Below are 23,016 nucleotides of genomic sequence, written 5' to 3' on the forward strand. Positions count from 1 at the left end.
CTTACCCAGTATCCTTTCTCCAACACTGGCCAGTACAGGTATTTCAGAGAAAATCCCAATAATGGAAAATTATGCACTAATAAGCCTATGGGGCAAGTTTCTTTGTCATCCTGTCCATACTGATGTACAGACTCACAGCAAGTGGGACAAAGGGAGCTCATCCCTGGCTCTTTCACCCATCAAGGTGAAAATAATCAATGCCGAGCCTTGAAACACAGAGTTAGCATTGGCAAATTAATGGTGCTAGTCATTCTATACCAGTAGCACCTTGAAGGGAAATTTCTCAAAACATCCCAAGGGGATATGGATTCCTGAACTGAGATACTGGGATATAGCGGAATTCAAACAGGAATGGGATATGGAATTCTCCTTGCATGGTCCACAATAATTATCTTAATTAAACATGCCGAAACATGAATTCTGATTTGAAGAATACCTAATTTGGCTAATACAATGTTTTTACTTGTTCAAGAAGAAGTTGGTCCCTGTTAAAAATATGACTGTTATATTTCCAGTATCCCTGAGATCTGTTGGTCACAAACATTAAAATTACTTAGCCTGCTTTATATTGCAAATTTCATTTTCCTAAAGGCTTATAAAAAGGGATTAAAAAGTTCATTTTACCCACTCACCTCTGGCAATGGGTAACTTCTCCAGGCAAGAACCATCAATGTCTGCAGAATCTAAGCTTTCTGTTAAAAAATAAATGTGCCTAGCCCTTACAGTTATGAAGATCACATTTAAAACGCGAACAAATTTGTTTTCTTCCTACGTCTGTAGCTTTGGGATTTTCTTTACATGGGACAATTTTTTCACTCCAATATTAACATAAAACTCACCGTGTGCTCCACTACAGGAATAAATGAGAAATTTCCACTTATTAAATTCAAGAATGTGAGAGGGCATAACTTAAATTTAAGAGGAAGGAACATAGTTAGCACATAGCACTGGATTAGGAGTCATGAGTTCTGGGGTTTCCCAGCTCTGCTACTGACTTATTGTGTGACCTTGGGCAAATCAGTTATTCTGTTTCAGATTAACCATCGATAAAACAGGTATAGTAGTTTTAAGCTAACTCTCAAGGTTGTTATGAGGTTACTTAATTAGTGACTAATTATGGCTTTTAATAAGACTACCATGACAGAGGAGGGGCTCTGCATCAATGCTAGATCCTACAGGCATTTTGGCACAGTGACTGCTGAGACACACAGAAGACCTCTGGAAACACCAAGGGAGCACACATCAAGGTGATTTCTGCCTTTCAAAGGTGCAGTGTGTGTGTGTATGAGTGCGGACACAGTCCCCTCCTTACATTTCTACTGGTTTTGGTGTGACAGCTAGTGCAGAGGAGGGTTAGGTCATTGCTCTACCCTGCTCTGCTTCCTATAGAGAATACAGTAGTGTTGCTAGTGCTGTATCTCCCTCTAGTATACAAGAACAGGCTGGGGTTGTGGACACTCCTTGTGGAGGTACAAGGCAGGGAGAAAGGGAGTTGGAAAGATTTCTTGAGTCTTCTTACATACTTGTGCATGGCCAGCCACAATCTGACTCTTATTTAGCAGGAAATTTGCTAAGGCACTATAACAGTGCACAAAGTATTACATCATTAATAAATAAAGGGCCAGTGAAATGCCACATTTTCAGTTTACATTTGGGATAAATCTGAAATGCAACGGAGTGTCAGAATACAGTCCAAGAGGCCTTCTTCCCCACACGAGAGAGCTGCTGTTCTTCGAGTAAGAGCAGGGGGAAAAAAGTGCTGAACAGCTTTAAAAAATTCAATCAAAATAATCTTCTGCTCTTTAGAAAGGTGGCGGCTGACAGTAATTGGAAAATACTGTCTGACTCATTTATTAAAGTGAGATTCAGAGTCAATTGATTTAATAACCATTAGAATATTCTATTAAGGGCATAATAGGTTGGCACAGCCCTATTTTTTATTAAGAGTTATAGGTAAGAAATAAGCAATGCTATGGAATTCTAGACAATCACTATATGGATTAAATTTAGAATACTGCTTGCAACATACGTATTAAAGCACCAACTATCAAGAGGAAGAATAGGAAAGTATATTACAGTGCAAATGACTTAGCTGAACAATGAGAAATAAATTAACCTATAATATAAAACCTACACTTTTCCAAATCAAACAGAAAACCGTACCTTGCAGTCCCTGGTGTTGCACATTGCAAAACAAGTCAGTATGTCCTTCACGTTATAGATCCGATAACTCCATAAGGGAGTTAACAACAAAGTGCCCACTGTATATCAAAAAACAGAGATTTAAAAATGCACCTACATGGTTAAGGTGTGACGTAAGACATGGTTAAAGCCTAACAACATCATTGAGGATGGCTTACCCAATGCTGGAAGATAATTTAATTTGACGCATGCAGAATCTCTGGCTAAGTAAATTATTTCCATTTATAATCTTTACTCAGATGATACATAAATGTAAACATGAATACATTCCAAATAAAAGTGTATAATATTCATATAAATATTTAATATTTACACAAATATTAAATGTTTCAATGGATGTAGGCAGATTGTAATTGAGGTGCAGCCCATTACCTTAAGCAGCTAACTTGATAACCAGCTATAAAAACGAACAACAAAATCCATCTTGAAGCTGAACATACACTCACATTCAAAGCTGTAGGCTATATGCTAAAAATCCTCTCTCTTACCATTCAATAGCTACATCTGCTAATTTGTTACTTTTATTCCAGAGACAAAGTTGTATCTTTCTGGTTGTTCAGACCCCACCAAAATTCTGAACTCCAACACAGAACTTGTTATTTCTCTGAAGATAGTGACATTTCAATATAAACTTTAAACAAGGGAAGCAGCCTGTATGTGTCCCAAGTTTATGCTTCTTTCTTGTCAATAAAAACAAAAATCTAGTGTGGCTACAAGCAAATTGTTCGGTGGTTGACTCACATGCAGTTGTGAAACTGGTAACCACTGGGGGCCCCCTTATATTGTTCAATCAACACTACAGCCATCACTGAAAACCAGTTTGTATCAGTTTATAAGTAGGACTCTCTCTCATTCACCTTCCAGGCTGTCCAGAAGGGTCCTTCAGCCTCTTACATTGACAATCCATCAGCTAAGGTCCAAAGATATAAACTCCTCCTGGTAAAGCTCCTGATCAGAATAGGAGAAAACTCTGCCCTCTGCATAAAACACAGGAACCAAATGGCGTGAAGTTCCTGTAATTTTCCAGCTCAAAAGTGTGTACAGCTAACAGTGTGCTTTCTTTTTTAACCAAGCAAATTATGCCCTAAACCTTCCCCTTCACTTTGCTTCTCCTCTTCCCTGAGTTAATTTCACAGCATACATTTATAAGCCAGTGGTCTAAGGAGTAACGAAGAAATGGCACACATGACGAAGCTAACCCCTTGGCTACAACAGCTTGCACTAAAAACCAGAGTAGAAAAAATAAGCAGTACCGCATCGTAATTTGCAATGCATATGTTGACCCAATTGTTTCTGAGTTTACATATTTGTGTCACTGATGCTTCTTTTTTAATGACAATGTGCAGAGTTCACAACTGCTACACAAATACAAACATGTCTTAATTTTGTTACAAATAATTTCATTGTTATTTCAAACCCACCTAGTAATTGTAATTCTTAAGCCCCTGCTATAAAAAAGAACTTCTAGTGTTTGAATATCAGGTAGGCCTTTTCTCCACCTGGTTAAAGAGGACACAATTACTCTATAAAAACTTGATGCTGAACTGAACATTGCCTGACCAGTTCTAGCATCATGTTTATCATTTCTCCCTGATTGAAACAGAGCTTCTGTCATTTTTAATTTCTCAAACATTATCACGCCACCCGCCCCAAGATAAAAACCACAATCCACCAAGGTGTTAATTCTGAAAAGCACAGGAGTAAAGTGATAAAGAAATAGATGTACTAAAGCCAAAGGATACAGCTGGAATTTGCTGAAAGGAAATGTTTACAGCACTGAAAGAACTAGCACTGAAAAAAGTCTAAATGAAGTCCCATCCCGTTCTGCTAGGCTAGGAGCATAGAGTCTGAGTGGGCAACAGAATTACAATCAGGAGTGTCCTGTCATATTCAGGAAAGCTGACCACTTTGCTCACATTGGGGTGGGGGAGTGGATTGGGAGAAGGGGGGGAGAAAGGACTTCATGCCCTCCTCACTCCTTTTTTCATCATAATATAATAGTGCCATGCATTAACATCACTGAGGTTAGGGCTGTGTCAGCATTGGCATTTATTCTCAATCTAATTCTAAATGAGTCGATCATAAAAAGTTTGCTCAGTGTGGAAACCTGGCATGCCTGGTTCCATCTTGGGTGACACTTCCTCCTCCTTTTTCAAATTAAAAAGAAAAGGACATTTAGGGCAAGATTGTGCCTACCTATGAGTAGGTACACGGAATGGAGTTAGGGCAAAGCTGTAAGGAGCCTTCCCCATCTTATGCCCAGGGCCGGCTCCAGGCTCCAGCGCGCCAAGCACGTGCTTGGGGCGGCATGCCACAGGGGGTGCTCTGCTGGCTGCCGGGAGGGCGGCAGGCGGCTCTGGTGGACCTCCTGCAGGCGTGCCTGTGGAGGGTCCATTGGTCCCGCGGCTCCGGTGGACCTCCTGCAGGCATTCCTGCAGAGGGTCTGCTGGTCCCGCGGCTCCGGTGAAGCATCCGCAGGCACGCCTGCGGGAGGTCCACTGAAACCGCAGGACCGGCAAGCAGCAGAGCGCCCCCCGCGGCATGCTGCCGTGCTTGGGGCAGCGAAATGGCTAGAGCCTGCCCTGCTTATGCCCATGCTTAGCAGCCATGCAAAATCCTACTCCTGTCATCCATGAGTCTCACAGGCAATTTAGCCTTCCCAAATGGGGCAAAGAAAGGCTGGGCAAGGCATGGCTATGTCTCTTCCCCCTCCTATATATGTTGGCCACTGGAACTGTACCAGTACTGGAGAGGAGAGAACATGTGTATTGGGCCCTGTGAAATGGTGGTGCTGGGACACGCAGGCTGCAGCTCCAATAGTGCTCCCAGAGGCATTGTGCACTATGGTCTATTTTATGACTAAGGAACACTGCAGCTTTTTGCAGAGTATTGCTAATGCCCCTTTGAGGAACAGCTACCAGGAGAAGGGTGCTGATTGATGGAGCAACAAGCACTAGAATCCACCTCCTCAATTAAAGCAAAAAGTTCACCTCTCCAGGGCCAGATTTTGAAATGAACTCTGCTTAAGGGAAAGCCAGTCTGCTGCATCTCTCACTCCACTGTATTTCAGTCTGAAGCAAGGGATGCATTTCACTTCACCAACTGTTCACTTTTTTTGCCTGGTTGCACTCACTTTGGTTGCATGTAAGTGAATTCTTCTTACTACAAGTGCCTTTAGCATTGTACACTGATTAAACCCCAAAATGCCTAACCAGTCAGGTTGGATAAAATAAAAAAGGATTAATTCTATATCTAATAATCCTAACTTCTTAATAACTGTCATATTTTCATCTCAAATAAGAGAGATTTCCATGTAGCAAATGCCCTTTCCAGGCATCTGGCTACTAGGAGAGAGTTCAAGAATTCAGCAACGAAGTTAGTCACCATGTTATGGGACACAATTTGTTACTTCTTGCCTGTAACTGCACCAGAACAAGGTATTTAGTTCTGTTTTTTTTTTTTTTAAAATCTGTGTTGCATCACATAGCACGTATACATCACAAGGTTACACAATGTCATTGCTATGCAGCCTCCTGTGACATGGCATATTCTGCAAATACTTTTCAGAATGTTTTCTTCTTGCTATTAGAAGAAATTAAAAGCACCATTAAGAAAAAGCTGGAGTTTATGAGTTATTTGTAGCAGTATGAATCATTCAAACATACTTCTAGCTTAATACTACTTCTTCAAAATGCTCTATGAGCATAAACCAAAGACTTAAAGAGACTGATCTGGCAAATGCCTGCACATCTGAGTAACTAACTCAGATGAGCAGTCCTCCTGGCTTACGTGAATCTGTTCACGTGAGTAGATAACTCAGAAATTTGTGAGGTCAGGCCTTTTTAACTGAGGCATGTTAAGTGACCGATCCTTCTTCCATTGACGACAATAGAAAACCTCTCACTAAATTTAGCTGGAGAAGGATCAAGCCCTAGATAATTTGTACAAGGCCACAACACAATCAGTTTCAGTCAAGAGTAGAATTTTGCAATTCCTTGCTCTCAATCCTGTGCTGAGGCCATGTTTCTCCCTGAAAAGAATGTTTCTTGTACCAACCTTTCTTTAGTAAAATAAAATTATAACTCGAACTGTTCAGAGACTGGCTGGACAAAATACTTATTAACAATTTAATCAAACCATGGGGAAAAAAATAATAAAAAAGTCACATTTGTATTCAGAAGAATTAAAAACAGTAATATAAGTCAAAAACTTTTGGGTTTTAGTATTGTGCATTCATTTTAAATGTGATTTTTTTTTCTTGCTGTGTTGACTGTAATTTTTTGTTGTTGTTCATGCTTTCTGCTTGGAGAGGTAGCTTTCTCTGTTGTTTGATGTTAAATACCTACTAGTAATGCCCACCCGTCTGGGACTTCTGGAACTGGTGGAAGTACAGGTATATCTACCTTCGAGTACTGCACAAAAAAAACACAAATTGGTAAAATTGAAAGAGGATATTTCATGCAGCATAAACTAAATGCAACCTGTTGTAAAGTTAAGTCTACAGGGAAAACATCTTCTAGCACTGAGACAGTCGAATAGTCAATATTAATTCCACATAGCAGTGGACCAGCAGCATGAGCTATGTACCGTACACAACTCTCATCAGGTATTTTTTGTTCTGAGTGTATAGCAAGGTCAGAGCCTTCCTTTTTTTGGCACAAAGCCACTAGTTATCTGAAGGAGAAAATCTCTAAATGCTGAAAAGCTGTTTATCCAAGATGCAAAGAATGACCTGCTTCCTCTTAGAGAGAGAGAGAGAGAGAGAGAGAGAGAGAGAGAGAGAAATAGACTAGAACAGGACTTCTTTGCATTTCTGAACATTATGGATACTTAGAATGAAAAGTATTACACTTCCTTCTATTTAATTATATGAAAAGCTAGGCACTGTTTACAATTTTTTTTCAAAGCTGAATGCACTATGAGAACTGTTGCTTACTGACTTCTTGTTACACATGTAGAGGACCTTTTGAAGAAGTGAACAGCAGTAGCTGGAATATTGATTTAGAACTTCGCTCAATTAGGGATGTATCAACCTTCTGTCCTCCCTTACCCCTCCAAAAATGGAGAAAAAAAGCATGGAATGGGAACTTGAGGCCCTAAGAGCTGTGCTTAATTTACACTGGAATGGGGCTTTTCAACTAGACACTTTTCTCCTAGCCCAACTGAACCAGTTTGAAGAATTTTTCTTGTTTAGAATATTATTAAAGTTATTTAGCTCCACTTAATGAGGTGTAACCTTTGTATTTTTTGAGTCTAATTTGCTATTTTTCTGTTTAGGAAAATATGAGGAAGCTCAATTTCAGCTTCATTTAACTTGCACATATTTCTGTATTTGATCTCATTATATAGTAACGTAGGCAGCTTTAGGCTCCCCTGACAAAAAGGGCTAGAGTCTGTTCTCACTTACTTTGCTGTAACTCTATGTTACTCTATTGGTTACATGGATTTACACTGGTGAGCAGAATTGTCCCCAAACAAACTGAAGAGTTCCCTGCATTGAAGAGTTTCCCAGTGTCTCGAAAAGACATACAAGAAGAAGAGCTGATTCACTTTTTCTTATGTAGTAGAAAAGGCAGGTAAAGGTTAGGGAAGGGGAAGGAAATACTGTAGACAAGAGGAGGCAGGGAAAAGGTAAGTGGAAAAAACAATGTGCCACTGTAAGGGGGTGGGGTGTAGTAGAAGGAAAGTCAATAGAGAAGAAGGAAAATGGGGCCACAGGGAGGAAGAGTAGATGTGACAAGAAAAGCTCAAGGATGAGAAGAGGTGGAGAAGAAAGAAAAGAAGAGAAGAGAAGTGGGGACAGGGCAGAGAAGCCCTCGGGTTGGGGGGGAAAGGAAGGGAGGATGCATAAGAAAATCTTGATTTGATCCACATTCAAATTTTATTGGAGAAACGCTCAAAAGCATTCATCTCCAGACAGAACTCTAGCAATTTACTGCAGCTCCAATGGCAATAATGATAAATGCATTTTTTTTACAGCCAAATGGCTCAAGCAGCCGACAACGTTACCGCTACATAATTAATAACAATAAGCAATTAAAGAGAACAGCAGGTTACAACTATAAGGCATCAAAATATATTAGCAAAGGACAAAAATACATCACAGTTATGAGAAAAATAAATGTACAGTCTTTGAGGCCAATGTACATCCTCTCTTATGGGTAAAACTTGTAGAGCCAGAGAAAAATGTAGCCTGGCATTAAACTACTATGAGGTGATTAACATCACGCCAAAACCAAATAACACTTCTAATGCTCTGAGGAAATTTGAAATGTGATATGAGAAACATGACTGTAACAGCAAGAGAGAGTTTGCTGACCACTATATGGCATCAAACTTTTACTGAGAAATACTCTAATAAATAACTTACAAGACTGCATTTGTTGGCTCAAATATTTTCAAAAAGGTCCACCGAGTTTTATTAGGTTAATTTAAATAAGGAGAAGGGGTGAAAAACCAGCAAAGAGGAATCTAAACCGCTTGTGGGGTAAAAAGACATGGGGCTTTTATTCAGGGTGGAACCATGCCCCTTTCCCTCTCTGCACTGGCCTTCAGGGACATCTCCCAGACATACGGCCATATCACTGAAAAATAATACCCACCCACCTTCCTTTTCAGATGCTGCTGCCATCGCAGCTCCTTGCAGCCCCCTGTTAATGCTATGCAATCATCTAGCAGGTGATGCTCGTAGAGCCATGCAGTTAGCTTATGCTCCCACCCTCACCAGGCCAAACACTAGATGGCTGGAGTGGAAGTGCCAAAGCTGCTCCCAAACTTGAGAATTCTGCATGGCACCACAATGCATGGCACCACAATGCTTTTGTTTGGCCTGCCAACCACTGTTTAGGGAACAGCCCAAAGCATTGGTGTATAGGAACTAAATTCCACCTTCTGCTGCACAACAGGGTGAAGACACTGTTTGGAAACCTCTTCTTCCCCATGCAAGCAGCAGGACACGGTCTCTCCACAGCAATAATGAGTAGTACTAGGAAGGACAGACAGCTAATTCATTGGCCCATGCACCACATTCCCCGGTGGGCAGCTAACTCCCCGGCCAGCTAGTGAGTATGCTGTACTCAGCAGCAAGTGCTAACTGGCAGCAGGTAGGATTGTACTTTGCTTCTGATCAGGAGAGCAGCAAAGTGCACTGCACAGCACTTCCTCTTGTCTTGCCATGAGAAATCATTCCTCGGTTGGCAGAAGTCCTTTTGCAGAGGACACAGTGGGCAGCATCTGTGCTCTCCATAGCTGCCTTGGCCAAAATAGGATTTAGCTTTCTTTTAAACTAGGCAGTTGGCATTCATTAGCAATAGTGGGGGGAAGAATCAGATAAACTATATCAAATGCCATTAATCCACTGCACAACTACTGTGATTCAGCACTCCAGAAGTTGGAGGCTGGAATCAATACATAGTCTCCACTAAACTATCTATAGGCATAACAAGGGGCTGGGGAGAAATGGGTGCTTCTCCACTCTCTCATGTACACTGGGGGAAAAATGGAGATCCTCGCTACAAAAACCCTATACTGCCCCATAGTAGTCTGACAGACTATTCATAGTAGTCGGATACACACATGAAAATGCACATTATAGTACTGCCAACGCCAAACACTCAAAAATCATGAGTCGGGCAACCAAAATCATGAGATTGGCTTAAAAATCATAAGATTAAAGAACAATAAATCACGTTGATTCTTTGCCTTTTGGATTTGGCATTTTTAAGTCTCAGATTTTCCACCATTTCTCTGTAACCGTAAGGACTAGAAATTTGTCCCCTCTCTTTTTTTTTTTTTTTTCCTAAATGAAAGCTGAGATTCTCATGTATTCATATGACTCCAGGGACTAGGCTTTAAGCAAAACACTACATATCATGAGACTCATGATAAAACCGTGAGTTGGAAACACTGTGAAACCTTGTTTAGCTGAATGAAATGGGGGACACAAAATTAATTCAGATAAATGAGGTTTTGGATAAGCAGGGGACTAGTTAGTGGTGTTTAATACACATCATGGGACATGACCTCATTACAGATAAGGTACGTTAGCCTCTGTGTGTGTGTTGCATAGTAGATGTGCCATTGTCACAACAAATGAAAGCAAAACTGTTCTAGTCCCTGATCACTTATTTTTGTGTTTCCATATGCACCCTACATGAGCCTAAAGTATAATTAACACTGCTGAGAAGAAGCAACAACAGTGGATGAGTCTCACTACAACAGTACTCCCATCATAACAGAAACACAAATGTACTAGTTATCGTAACAGTGTTACGGTAAGTACACCTTTGCACCAAATCATCAAAACTTAGTGGATGGAAAGAGGAAATGATGGATTCTTGATAGATTTTAGTCAGCGAGAAATAATGCTGCTGAAGTGTAAGTGTAAGACAGTGCAGAGAGACAAGTGAGGATTTGTACTAATTTAATCAAGAATCAGAAGCCAAGAATTAAATATAGTCATCCTTCTTACACAGAAATTCCTGATGTTTCCATCTGCAAAGAACCAAAACACAGTAAAACCAAACCAAACAAAAATATCCTGATAAAAGTATTTCTAAGGCGATAATGCAGAATTATAAAAATGTTTTGCGCATAATACATTTTTAATTTCTTTACTTTATTTGTTTAAGACCTGCACAAGTTCATTCAAGCTACTATTTAAAAATTTAAATACGGTATACTTTTTAGCAACATATATATTTAACTACTGTGATCTTTTTCTCTCTGAAAGCCTTAGGGCCATCAGCTACAAATCCCTGACTATGTTTAAAACCACCTAAGGCCTGGTCTACACTATGTGTTTAAACCGATTTTAGCAGCGTTAAACCGATTTAACGCTGTACCCGTCCACACTACGAGGCCCTTTACATCGATATAAAGGGCTCTTTAAACTGGTTTCTGTATTCCTCCTCAACGAGAGGAGTAGCGCTAAAATTGGTATTACCATATCGGATTAGGGTTAGTGTGGCTGCAAATCGATGGTATTGGCCTCCGGGCAGTATCCCACAGTGCACCACTGTGACCGCTCTGGACAGCAATCTGAACTCGGATGCAGTGGCCAGGTAAACAGGAAAAGCCTCGCGAACTTTTGATTTTCATTTCCTGTTTGCCCAGCGTGGAGCTCTGATCAGCACGGGTGGCAATGCAGTCCCAAATCCAAAAAGAGCTCCAGCATGGACCATACGGGAGATACTGGATCTGATCGCTGTATGGGGAAACAAATCTGTTCTATGAGAGCTCCATTACAGAAGATGAAATGCCAAAGCGTTTGAAAAAAATCTCCAGGCTACACAGTGCTGCGTGACAAGCATAACGGATAGCCAAAGAATCAAATGGACGCTCATGGAGGGAGGGAGGGGGTACTCCAGCTATCCCACAGTCCACAGCAGTCTCCGAAAAATATTTACATTCTTGGCTGAGCTCCCAATGCCTGTAGGTCCAAACACATTGTCCGGTGTGGTTCAGGGTATAGCTCAACAATTTACTCCCTCCCCCTACATGAAAGAAAAGGGAAAGAAATTGTTTCTTGACTTCTTTCAGTGTCACCCTATGTCTACTGAATGCTGCCGGTAGACGCGATGCTGTGGCAGTGAAGAGCAGTATCCGCTCCTCTCCCCTGCCTGGTGACAGATGGCGCAGTAGGACAGCTAGCTGTCCTTGTCATCAGCCCGTGAGCTCCTGGCTGGCCTCCGGTGAGGCTGGCTGGGGGCACCTGGGTAAAAATAGGAATGATTCCCGGTCATTCCCAGTACATGGTACAGAACAGCTGGTAACTGTCCTCATCATAGCAACTGGGGGCTGAGCTCCATCAGCCCCCTCCCTTTCCTGTGTAGAGAAAAGATTCTGTACTGCCTGGACTATCATAGCAGCGGGATGCTGGGCTCCTCTCCTCCACACCACTTAATGTTCTGCCTGGACTGTCATAACAGCGGGAGGCTGCCTCCCCCTCATTTTATCTCACTAACCAGTCACTGTTTCTTATTCCTGCATTCTTTATAACTTCATGACACAAATGGGGGGGGGACACTGCCACGGTGCCCAGGAAGGTTGGGGAGGAGGGAAGCAACGGGTGGGGTTGTTGCAGGGGCAACCCCCGTGAATGGCATGCAGCTCGTCATTTCTGCGGGATCTGACACGGAGCAGCTGGGCTCTCTGATACACTGGTTCTCTAGTACACTTGCCCCATATTCTAGGCAGGACTGACTCTATTTTTAGATACATAAAGGAGGCATTGACTCGGGGAGTCATTCTCATTTTTGCCTTTGCGCCCCTGGCTGACCTCAGCCAGGGGCACCCATGATAGCAGCAGACAGTACAGAACGACAGATAACCGTCATCTCATTGCCAATTTACAATGGCAGCAGACGGTACAGAACGACTGATAACCGTCTCTGCTATCATGCAAAAGCAAGTGAATGCTGCTGTGTAGCGCTGCAGTATCGCCTCTGTCAGCAGCATCAGGTAGACATACGGTGACAGTAAAAAAAAACAAAAGCTGAACGGGCTCCATGGTTGCTGTGCTATGGCGTCTGCCAGGGCAATCCAGGGAAAAAGGGCGCGAAATGATTGTCTGCCATTGCTTTCACGGAGGAAGGAATAAGTGACGACATTTACCCAGAACCACCCGCGACAATGATTTTTGCCCCATCAGGCACTGGGATCTCAACCCAGAATTCCAAGGGGCGGGGAGACTGCGGGAACTATGGGATAGCTATGGAATAGCTACCCACAGTGCAACGCTCCAGAAATCGACGCTAGCCTCAGACCATGGACGCACATCACCAAATTAATGCGCTTAGTGTGGCCGCGTGCACTCGACTTTATACAATCTGTTTTACAAAATCGGTTTATGTAAAATCGGAATAATCCCGTAGTGTAGACGTACCCACAGACTCTCCATCAGAAAACCTGAAAGTCTGCAAGTTTACGTACTTTGTGACAGTGCAAGTCGTGTTATGCTTACTTGTCAGTCTCTCTACAACAAAGGGGGGAAAACAGGTACCTTAAATGTAAAGTATCTAGAACTCATCTCCAAACCTCTTTACTTGTCTCCTTCACCTCATACAAGCCACAACTTTCAGTTTGTTAAACCTAGAGGAGAGCAGAAGGCTTTAACACAACGCATGTTTGAACAACAGAAGTGAGATCAAGGAGGAGGACTGAAAAACAGGGGCATTTCAGAAATAAAAACAAAAGATGGTAAAGAGAGTAAGAGGCCAACATCATTTGCTACCCTACTTATTAATTAAAACTGTCAGAATCCGCAGGCTTTATCGAGGGTGACCAGATAAAGTGTGAAAAATCAGGATGGGGGTGGAGGTAATAAAAAGACCTCCAAATGAGGACTGTCCCTGATATAAAATAGGAACAGCTGGTCACCCTAGCTTTGTCTAATGCTTCTATGACGAAAAGAGTTAGTTCTATATGATACTGATGTTAACCCTGTAATATTTGTTATAAATAAAATAGAAAAGGTTTTGTTGCTGCAATTATGTTATGTAAAGGAGGAGAAAATGAAGTGCCAAACCTTAAAATAAAAGGAAAGTACTACAGTAGAACCTCAGAGTTCCGAACTGACCAGTCAAACACACACCTCATTTGGAAACAGAAGTACACCATCAGCAGCAGCAGTGCAAAAAACAAAAAAGCAAATACAATACAGTACTGTGTTAAATGTAAATTACTAAAAAATAAAGGGAAAGCAGCATTTTTCTTCTGTATAGTAAAGTTTCAAAACTGTATTAAGTCAATGTTCAGCTGTAAACTTTTGAAAGAGCAACCATAACGTTTTGCAAAAACAACGAGGAGTCTGGTGGCACCTTAAAGACTAACAGATTTATTTGGGCATAAGCTTTCGTGGGTAAAAAACCCACTTCTTCTGATGCAGATATCTGAAAAAGTGGATTTTTTACCCATGAAAGCAAATCTGTTTAGTCTTTAAGGTGCCACCAGACTCCTCGTTGTTTTTGTGGATACAGACTAACATGGCTATCCCTCTCATAATGTTTTGTTCAGAGTTATAAACATTTTCGAGTTATGAACACTTTCATTCTTGAGGTGTTTGTAACTCCGAGGTTGTATTGTATGGAAGAAAAATGTACTGGCCCCAACACTCCAACTAACCACGAAAACGCAGCATTCAGTGCCAACATGTAACAGACCACAAACACCTTTTAGAGAGACAGAGACAGAACACCAGTGAGGGTTGAACACCAGAGATCTGGACTGGGTATCTTCCCACAAACACCGGTCTTCTCCCAGTCATGAAATATACACAACTGAACAAGAGTCATATGTACACATGAAAGAAAAAAGTCTGAGAGTGAGCTATAGCAGCCAGAATCTGTCTATGCATCCTACAACACCAGTATTGCTAGAAAAATAAGGAAACTATACTGAAGCTCTGACTTAAAATTGGTAAAAGCTAGGGCTGTCGATTAATCGCAGTTAACTCATACGATTAAAAAAAATAATCGCAATTAATCACACTTTTAAACAATAGACTACTAATTGAAATTTATTAAATATTTTAGGATGCTTTTCTACATTTTCAAATATATTGATTTCTATTACAACACAGAATACAAAGTGTACAGTGCTCACTTTATATTATTTTTATTACAAATATTTACACTGTAAAATGATAAACAAAGAAATAGTATTTTTCAATTCACCTCATACAAGTACTGTAGCGCAATTTCTATTGTGAAAGTGTAACTTACAAATGTAGATTTTTTGTTACAAAACTGCACTCAAAAACAAAACAATGCAAAACTTTTAGGGCTTAGAAGTCCACTCAGTCTTACTTCTTGTTCAGCCAATCACCAAGACAGACAAGTTTGTTTACATTTACAGGATACTGCTGCCTGCTTCTTATTTACAATGTCACCTGAAAATGAGAACAGGCATTTGCAGGGCACATTTGTAGATGGTGATGCAAGGTATTTACATGCCAGATATGCTAAGTATTCGTATGCCCCTTCATGCTTCAGCCACCATTCCGGAACACAAGCTTCCATGCTGATGATGTTTGTTAAAACACGTGTTAATTAAATTTGTGACTGAACTCGAGGGAGAATTATATGTCCCCTGCTAATGTTTTACCCGCATTCTGCCATATATTTCGTGTTATAGCAGTCTTGGATGATGACCCAGCACATGTTGTTTGATTTACGAACACTGTCACTGCAGATTTGACAAAATGCAAAGAAGGTACCAATGTGAGATTTCTAAAAATAGCTACAGCACTCAACCCAAGCTTTAAGAATCTGAAGAGCCGTCCAAACTCTGAGAGGGAAGAGGTGTGGAGCATGCTTTCAGAAGTCTTAAAAGAGCAACACTCAGATGTGGAAACTACAGAACCCGAAGCACCAAAAAAGAAAACCAATCTTCTGCTGGTGGCATCTGACTCAGATTATGAAAATGAACATACAGCGGTCTGCTCCTGTTTAGACTGTTATCGAGCAGAACCCATCATCAGCATGGAATCATATCGTCTGGAATGGTGGATGAAGCATGAAGGGACATATGAATCTTTAGTGCATCTGACTCATAAATATCTTGCAATGCAGGTTACAACAATGCCATGTGAATGCCTGTTCTCACCTTCAAGTGACATTGTAAACGAGAAGTGGGCAGCATTACCTCCTGTAAATGTAACCAAACTTGTTTGTCTGAGAGATTGGCTGAAGTAGGACTGAGTGGACTTGTAGGCTCTGAAGTTTTACACTGTTTTACTTTTAAATGCAGGTTTTTTTTGTACATAATTCGACATTTGTAAGTTCAACTTTCATGATAAAGAGATTTCACTACAGTACTTATATTAGGTGAATTGAAAATACTGTTTTTGTTTTTTATAGTGCAAATATTTGTAATAAAAATAAATATAAAGCGAGCGCTGTACACTTTGTATTCTGTGTTGTAATTGAAATCAATATATTTGAAAATGTAGAAGACATCCCAAAATATTTAAATAAATGGTATTCTATTATTACAAGTGTGATTAATCATGACTAATTTTTTTATTCGCTTGACAGCCCCAGTAAAAGCATGAAAATTATAGTTAAAGTTATCATTTTGTCCATTGCTCACTGTGAAGGTAAGATATTACATCATATACAGTATGTTACCCCAGATCACATGCTGTTCTTTGCCTACATCAAAACTTCCATGCAGCAGGGCAAGTCAAGTAGCTGCAGAGTTAACTTTTACCTTTATTTTCATGAAAAGCTCGTATTAAAGGGACCCAGTTGCACTATCAAGATTTGCAAAGACCCCTTCCCCAGAACAAAATTAATCAGTGCTACAAGATAATATAATATAATTACAACTGCGTGTGCGTGTGTGTGTGGAGCACATTAAATGTGGAGCCATGTTGATAGCTGACGATCTTGGCCTTCATGTTATGTAACCTGCAGTACACACTTTAGGAAATCAATGTTTAAAAATATACAGTTGTCATAAACAGATAAGTAAGAGTTAATAGAACAGAAGTACTTCATATCTCTTTTGCCTGTAAAGGGTTAACAAGATCAGTGAGCCTGGCTGTCACCTGACCAGAGGACCAATCAGGGGACAGGATATTTTCAAATCTTGAGGGAGGGAAGTTTGTGTTTGTGCTGTTAGATTTTGGTTGTTGTTCACTCTGGGGGCTCAGAGGGACCAGACGTGCAACCAGGCTTCTCTCCAATCTCTCTGATACAGTCTCTTATATGTCCAGAATAGTGAGTACTAGGTAGATAAGGCAAGTTAGGCTTATGGTTGTTTTCTTTATTTGCAAGTGTGTATTTGGCTGGAAGGAGTTCAAATTTCTATTTTGCTGAAAGGATTTTAATTTGGTACTTGTATACTTCGGCTGGGAGGGTATTCCCAGTGTCTATAGCTGGAAGACCCTATAACATATTCCATCTTAAATTTACAAAGATAATTTTTACTGTTTTTTCTTTAATTAAAAGCTTTTCTTGTTTAAGAACCTGATTGTTTTTTATTCTGGTGAGACCCCAGGGGACTGGGTCTGGACCCACCATGGAATTAGTGGGGAGAAAGGAGGGAAGGGTGGGAGAAAGGTTAATTTTCTCTCTGTGTTAGGATTACATTCTCTCTCAGGGAGAGTCTGGGAGCGGGAGAGAGAAGGAGGGGGGGAAGGTGAATTTTCCTCTCCGTTTTAAGATTCAAGGAGTTTGAATCACAGTGATCTTCCAGGGTAACCCAGGGAGGGGAAGCCTGGGAGAGGCAATGGTGAGGGAAAGGGTTTACTTTCCTTGTGTTAAGATCCAGAGGGTCTGGGTCTTGGGGGTCCCCGGGCAAGGTTTTGGGGGGACCAGAGTGTACCAGGCACTGGAATTCCTGGTTGGTGGCAGCGCTACAAATACTAAGCTGGTAATTGAGCTTAGAGGAATTCATGCTGGTAACCCATCTTTTGGACGCTAAGGTTCAGAGTGGGGAATTATACCATGAGCGAGATTTTCAAAGATACAAAAGGCAGTTAGGTGCCTAACTCCCACTGATTTTCAGTGGGAGTTAGATGCTTAACTGCCTTTTGTGCCTTTGAAAATCTCCCCCAATCTTGTTTAGTTGCCTGGAGTTTAAAATAAAACAATGCTTCTTTCTTCCCCTCCCCCCAAGTCTCCTAACTGCTTTCCCCCAAATATAAATAATAAGCTATATCTGCTCCACTACATTTGCTTGCATTAATTGATGTTAAAAAAGTCTGTTAAAAATAAAGCCCAGCAGTGACATTTTTCCTTGCTAAAGCACGGTAGCAGCACATTACACACATTACAAAAAGGTCCCCTGGTAGGCTTGTGAAGTTCCACTTTGGCAGTAAAAGGCATCTACTGTACGCTTGCTGGTTTATTTATTTATTTATTTTTAAACAGAATGGGTCACAAAAGCAGGTAAAACTCACCTGCTCCGTGTCTGGGCTTTAATACTGAATGGAGGAACCGGATGCATACCGTATGTTTTTAGGATTATCTTTACGACTGGTAAATGAGATAGTCAAGCCACAGTTAACACAGTCCCAGTTTGGCGTTTTCAATATGGTTTAATCCACATTGTCTTTATTTACCGCAAGTATTGGATTGATTTGGGGTTTCTGACAGGTTCCAGAAAACAACCATGATCAAGGCTCCCACTTGTACAACAATTTAATTATTAGCCTATTAAACTCCTAAAACAAACTATTTACTGAAACAACTAGTAAGCAACTAATCTAACTCTGGGTTACTAAAAGCTATGCTCTAAAAATTATTTAGGGGAAGTTCTATGGCCTGTGTGTTATTCTGGTCAGACCAGACAATCACATTGATCCCTTCTGGCCTTGGAATCCATGAAGATATACATCTTTCCTCCAATGAATCATCAGCTCACCTGGTACAAAGGATTCTGGGAAAACATTTGAAAAAAAAAGGACAAGGTCACAACTAACAAAAGATAACTCAGGGAAGGTGAGTTCGGAAGCTGAACAGGGATTGGAAGGGGTGACGAACTGGGACTATTCTTAATGTGGTCTTTGAATGCCGAGCGGGGAGTGTTGGCCTGGGAGGACGGTCTGCATCGGGGGATGGGAAACTGGACTTGAGGGAAGATACCTGATCATGTAACATGAGAACCCAGGAGGGAGTTAGAGGCCAGGTGACACTTCTGCCTGGCAAGCTAAACAAAGGCTGGGGGAGGAGACTCTGGGAGGGGAGAGAGAGTTTTCAGGAGGTGGCTGGGGAATGGAGGGAAGCCCAAACGGGGCTCTGATTCCCCAATGAGGCTGTGGTGCCCCTGCAACCCCAAAATGGACCTAATTGGGGAGGATCCTGTTGTCCGTGCCTGCAAGACCTGTCTTGGACTGTGTTCCTGTCATCTAAATAAACCTTCTGCATTACTGGCTGGCTGAGAGTCGTGGTGAATTGCAGGAAGTTGGGCATGCAGGGCCTTGTGTCCCCTACACTCTGTGACAGAAGGGTTGCAAAGATGGGTATGGCCAATGGAACATGAATAGAAACAAAAGTCTCAATCCCTGCAATGTACTGAGCACTCTCAAGATATACAAAGCTTCCTCTTTCTTCAAATACTCTCTATGAGCAACAGCATCATGGGTGCTCAGAACTCTGATGGTGTTTTTAGCACCTGCAGGCTTGGGCCCCAGATCCTGTTGATTGTGCTTACTTTGCCATGTCCTAAGTCTTCATGAGGGGCACAGTTACTAAGACCTTTGAAGGTGATTACCAGAGGCTTAAATTTCATGTGTTTAAGTGGATGAGGAGTCAATGGAGGAGTAACATGATCAAATTGATGCACAGGACGATGAGTTCTGCAGTTGCATCTTATTTTCACTGAAGGGGGGGCAACATGAGTGTTTGTAAAGCTAAAGAGGAAGACGTTGCTGTAGTCAAGGCAGAATATAATATGGACCTGGATATGAGATCTGGTTTTGGATACGGAAAGAAATGGAGACATCCTGGAGATAGTCAGGAGGAAAAAGCATCAGGAACTGGACATAGCTCGGATGTGTGGGTTAACAGAGAGAAGAGTCAAAAACAACAGAGAAGGAATATTGACAGCCCAGCACCAATCAACTAATTATTATTTATTTATTTCTGGTAGTGCCAATGATATGCTAGGCCATTTCTAAACAGGTAAGACGACATGATCCCTGCTTTGAGGAGCTCACAACCAAAAGATAAAGAGACTAGTGAACAAAGGGTGGGTTATGAAATGCATACACTTACGTTAACAAAATAGTCATGCAAATATATATTTTTAAAGGATACAGAAACTACTCCCAAATTCCTCCTCAAGCTTGTCATTAAGTCAGAAAGTTTCCCACAGGCATCCTGGCAGGAGTGAGTCTTCAGGAGGGATTTGACAATGGAGAAAGTAATGCCTTTTGCGTGAATCCAGGGATCCTTCTCTGACCCACATATGGGGTGCAGCATGGAAGAAGGCAAAGAGATGTTGGTATGCAAAGCTGCCAAATGACTTCTTCCAAATAAAAGAGGAAGGGCTAGATTTTGAAAAAACTTGCTTTCATTTTTATACCAGCAAAATAATTGCAAGTGTGACTGGGTACACAATAAACCATGCCCCAGGGTCACTGTGGGTATAAAAATGAGGCCCAGGATTCTACATGTATCCTTTTATATCATCTCCAAAAAGGATTATTTCCCATAGCATCTTTTACAGTGGTGATATCATGGTGATTGGTGCTGTAGGGATACCATTGATTAGCGTGATGGATGGGAGAGAAACTGCCATTTGCGTGTCAGGCTTACATAGCCCACCCAGTGAACAATCCCATTTCCTGTGGCCGATGAAGCACTAGGAGGAAGTGAGTGGAGGGAATGTATTGATGGTCAGAGGTCAGTAGCAGTTTAAAGAGAGAGGAACAAGTCACTTTGTGATAGCACATTCCTTGCAAAACTGTTTCAGAATGAATATCCAGATCCTCATGTAATGTAAATCAGCACAAACCCATCGAATTCAATGGCGTTTGAAGGAATTGGCCTGTAAAAGGCTAGAGTCTAAAGCCAGCTTTGGAATCTTTTGCCACTGCTGGCTATTATCACTAATGCAAGGCTTGGAAAAGACAACGATGATGCTTAGTACTCGGCTCCTCGGAGCTAAGATCAAGTGTAGTATCATTGTGACAGGGACCCTGCAAAAAATTAAGATAGGTTCGGTCCCAAATATATGAAAAGATATTGAAATAAATATTGTCATAAACCTCTTTTAAACTGCAGTAAAAATAGTAGAGATGTACGTGTGTGTGAAGACATCCTGTTGCGCTTTTATGTTTTGTTTTTTTTAACATTTAGAATCCCAAACAAAACATCATTGTGCTAGTGCAAGAATCAGTGAGTGAAAATGGCAATCTACTAAAATAAACTGACCAGTGTAATTTGAATGTCCAAGATGAGTGAAATGAAAAGGTAAATATATAGCACAAAGGGTAAAGCGTAAATGAGATTTTAAAAATTATACCAGGCTTTAGTGTTATCAATAAAGACAAGAACATTTTAAATCTATATTATTTTAGATCTTGATAATGTCACTTTAAAGGGGAAAAATGAGATTAAAAATTCTTATCCCTCCTCCCTCTACTTTCTACTTACCCTAGAATAGTTTGATGCTGTTGCTAGCTGCTAAGAGTCCAGACGAGGGCTTTTAAGTGGAGCTAGCACTGCTCTCCATGGCTCATCTGGGGATGTGGGGAAGAGAAGTACGAGGTTGCTCTGTAAGGTTACAAAAGCCTGCATTCTTCAAGTTGTGCAATAAATACATCCACATGCTGTTTGCTCTTCCCGAGGGGTGTGTGCTAAGCCCTGCCCCTCTCTCAGAGATGATGCCCAAGTCCAGACTTCAGGGCTATGCTTCCCTGTGCTTGGGATTCTCAGCTGCAAACTTTTCTTAGGCATTAGGCGCCTACACTGTTTTAGCAAGAGACTAGGGGCACACATGCCTCAGCTTGGCACCTCCCCACTGCCCAGCTTAGCATGCTGGCTTTTGTGACTCCCATTCTCAGGTGCCTGTCTCTCCCCATGAATTGTATGGGGAGTCTAGGTACATAACCCAGGCTGTGTGGATCCCAGTGATTTTCTAGGTGCCTAAAAGTTAGGCATGGTGATACTCAGCATCATCATGCTCATGTTTGTTTATGAATTTAGCTCTACCTAACTAGCCTGCTAGTTGTGGCTGATGTTGCCAGCTCTGAATTCTTAGAATTCTCAGAGCTCAATCATAACTTTTAGCCAACTGGTTAGAGTGCTCACCTGGGATGTGTGAAACCCAAAATTTGAGCACCTGCTCCCACCAGAGTGGGAGAAGATGGATCTGAACAGGACTCAGCCACCTCTTAGGTGAATATCTTAACCATTGGGCTATGGGTTATTCTGATGTGCAGCTCCCTCAGTCTCTGCTGCTGACTGTTCCACTGTGGATAAATAATGCAAGAATGATTGGGCCAGAGAGAAAGGAAACATGAGAATGATTCTGTAGTGTGGTGGTTAGAGGGAGCACTCAGGTGGGAGACTCAGGAGACAGTCCCTCTGCTCCTTTTAAATTACTTATTCACACTGGAACAGCTTCAGTGGGAAAGACTGAAGGAGCCCCACATCAGAATAACCCATAGCCCAGGGATTACAGCACTAACTTTCAGTCTTGTAGATTCCTGTTCAAATCCCTTATTCCTATCTGGTGAAGGGGGGAACCTGAGCCAGGGGTCTCCCACATCCCAGGAGAGTGCCCTAACTACTGGGCTAAAAGAACTAGGGAAGTTGTCAATTTTCCCTTGCCCACCCAGGCTGTTTTGTGTAAATTCACCTAGAGGGGCCCAATCTGGTAGTTGAGCTCTGAGCACACTTGCTGGATGCAGGGGCGGCTCCAGGCACCAGCGCAGCAAGCGCGTGCCTAGGGTGGCAAGCCACGGGGGGCGGCCTGCCCGTCACTGTGAGGGCGGCAGCAAGGCAGCCTTTGGTGTTGTTTCTGCAGGAGGTCTGCTGGTCCCATGGATTCGGCGGCAATTCGGCGGCGGGTACGCCAAAGGCACAGGACTGGCAGATCACCCACAGAACCGCCGCCGAATCCATGGGACCGGCAGACCTGCCGCAGAAATTATGCCAAAGGCGGCCTGACTGCCATGCTTGGGGAGGCAAAACACAGATCCGCCCCTGGCTGGCTGGGGCCCTACAGGTGAGTTAGCGGAGAAATGCCAATCTTTTCTCACTGTGGAGCTGCTGAGCACATTCCCAGAGTCAGAAACATAGGCACCTAGGGAAATATTACTGCAAAAATATAGGCATCCAGTGCATTTAGGCACCTATG

At 41.8% G+C, this 23,016-nt stretch overlaps 1 protein-coding gene across 9 annotated transcripts in view; it reads right to left on the reverse strand.

The window, feature by feature from the left end:
• The window catches only part of ZNF521 (zinc finger protein 521), a 277,389-nt gene that overhangs the window by 35,487 nt on the left and 218,886 nt on the right, over positions 1-23,016 (reverse strand). For 6 of the 9 annotated variants that reach the window (XM_030552944.1, XM_030552943.1, XM_030552942.1 and 3 more), the window contains one exon: positions 6,549-6,614. The exons of 2 other annotated variants lie outside the window; for them this stretch is intronic. In XM_030552944.1, the coding sequence (XP_030408804.1) occupies positions 6,549-6,614 (66 nt within the window). Of the gene's footprint in view, positions 1-6,544; positions 6,615-23,016 lie in introns of all 9 variants that reach the window. One more of the 9 variants, XM_030552941.1, reaches the window with a different exon arrangement.

Source organism: Gopherus evgoodei, chromosome 2 (genome assembly GCF_007399415.2).
Source record: "Gopherus evgoodei ecotype Sinaloan lineage chromosome 2, rGopEvg1_v1.p, whole genome shotgun sequence".
In the NCBI taxonomy this organism is placed as follows: Eukaryota; Metazoa; Chordata; order Testudines; family Testudinidae; genus Gopherus; species Gopherus evgoodei.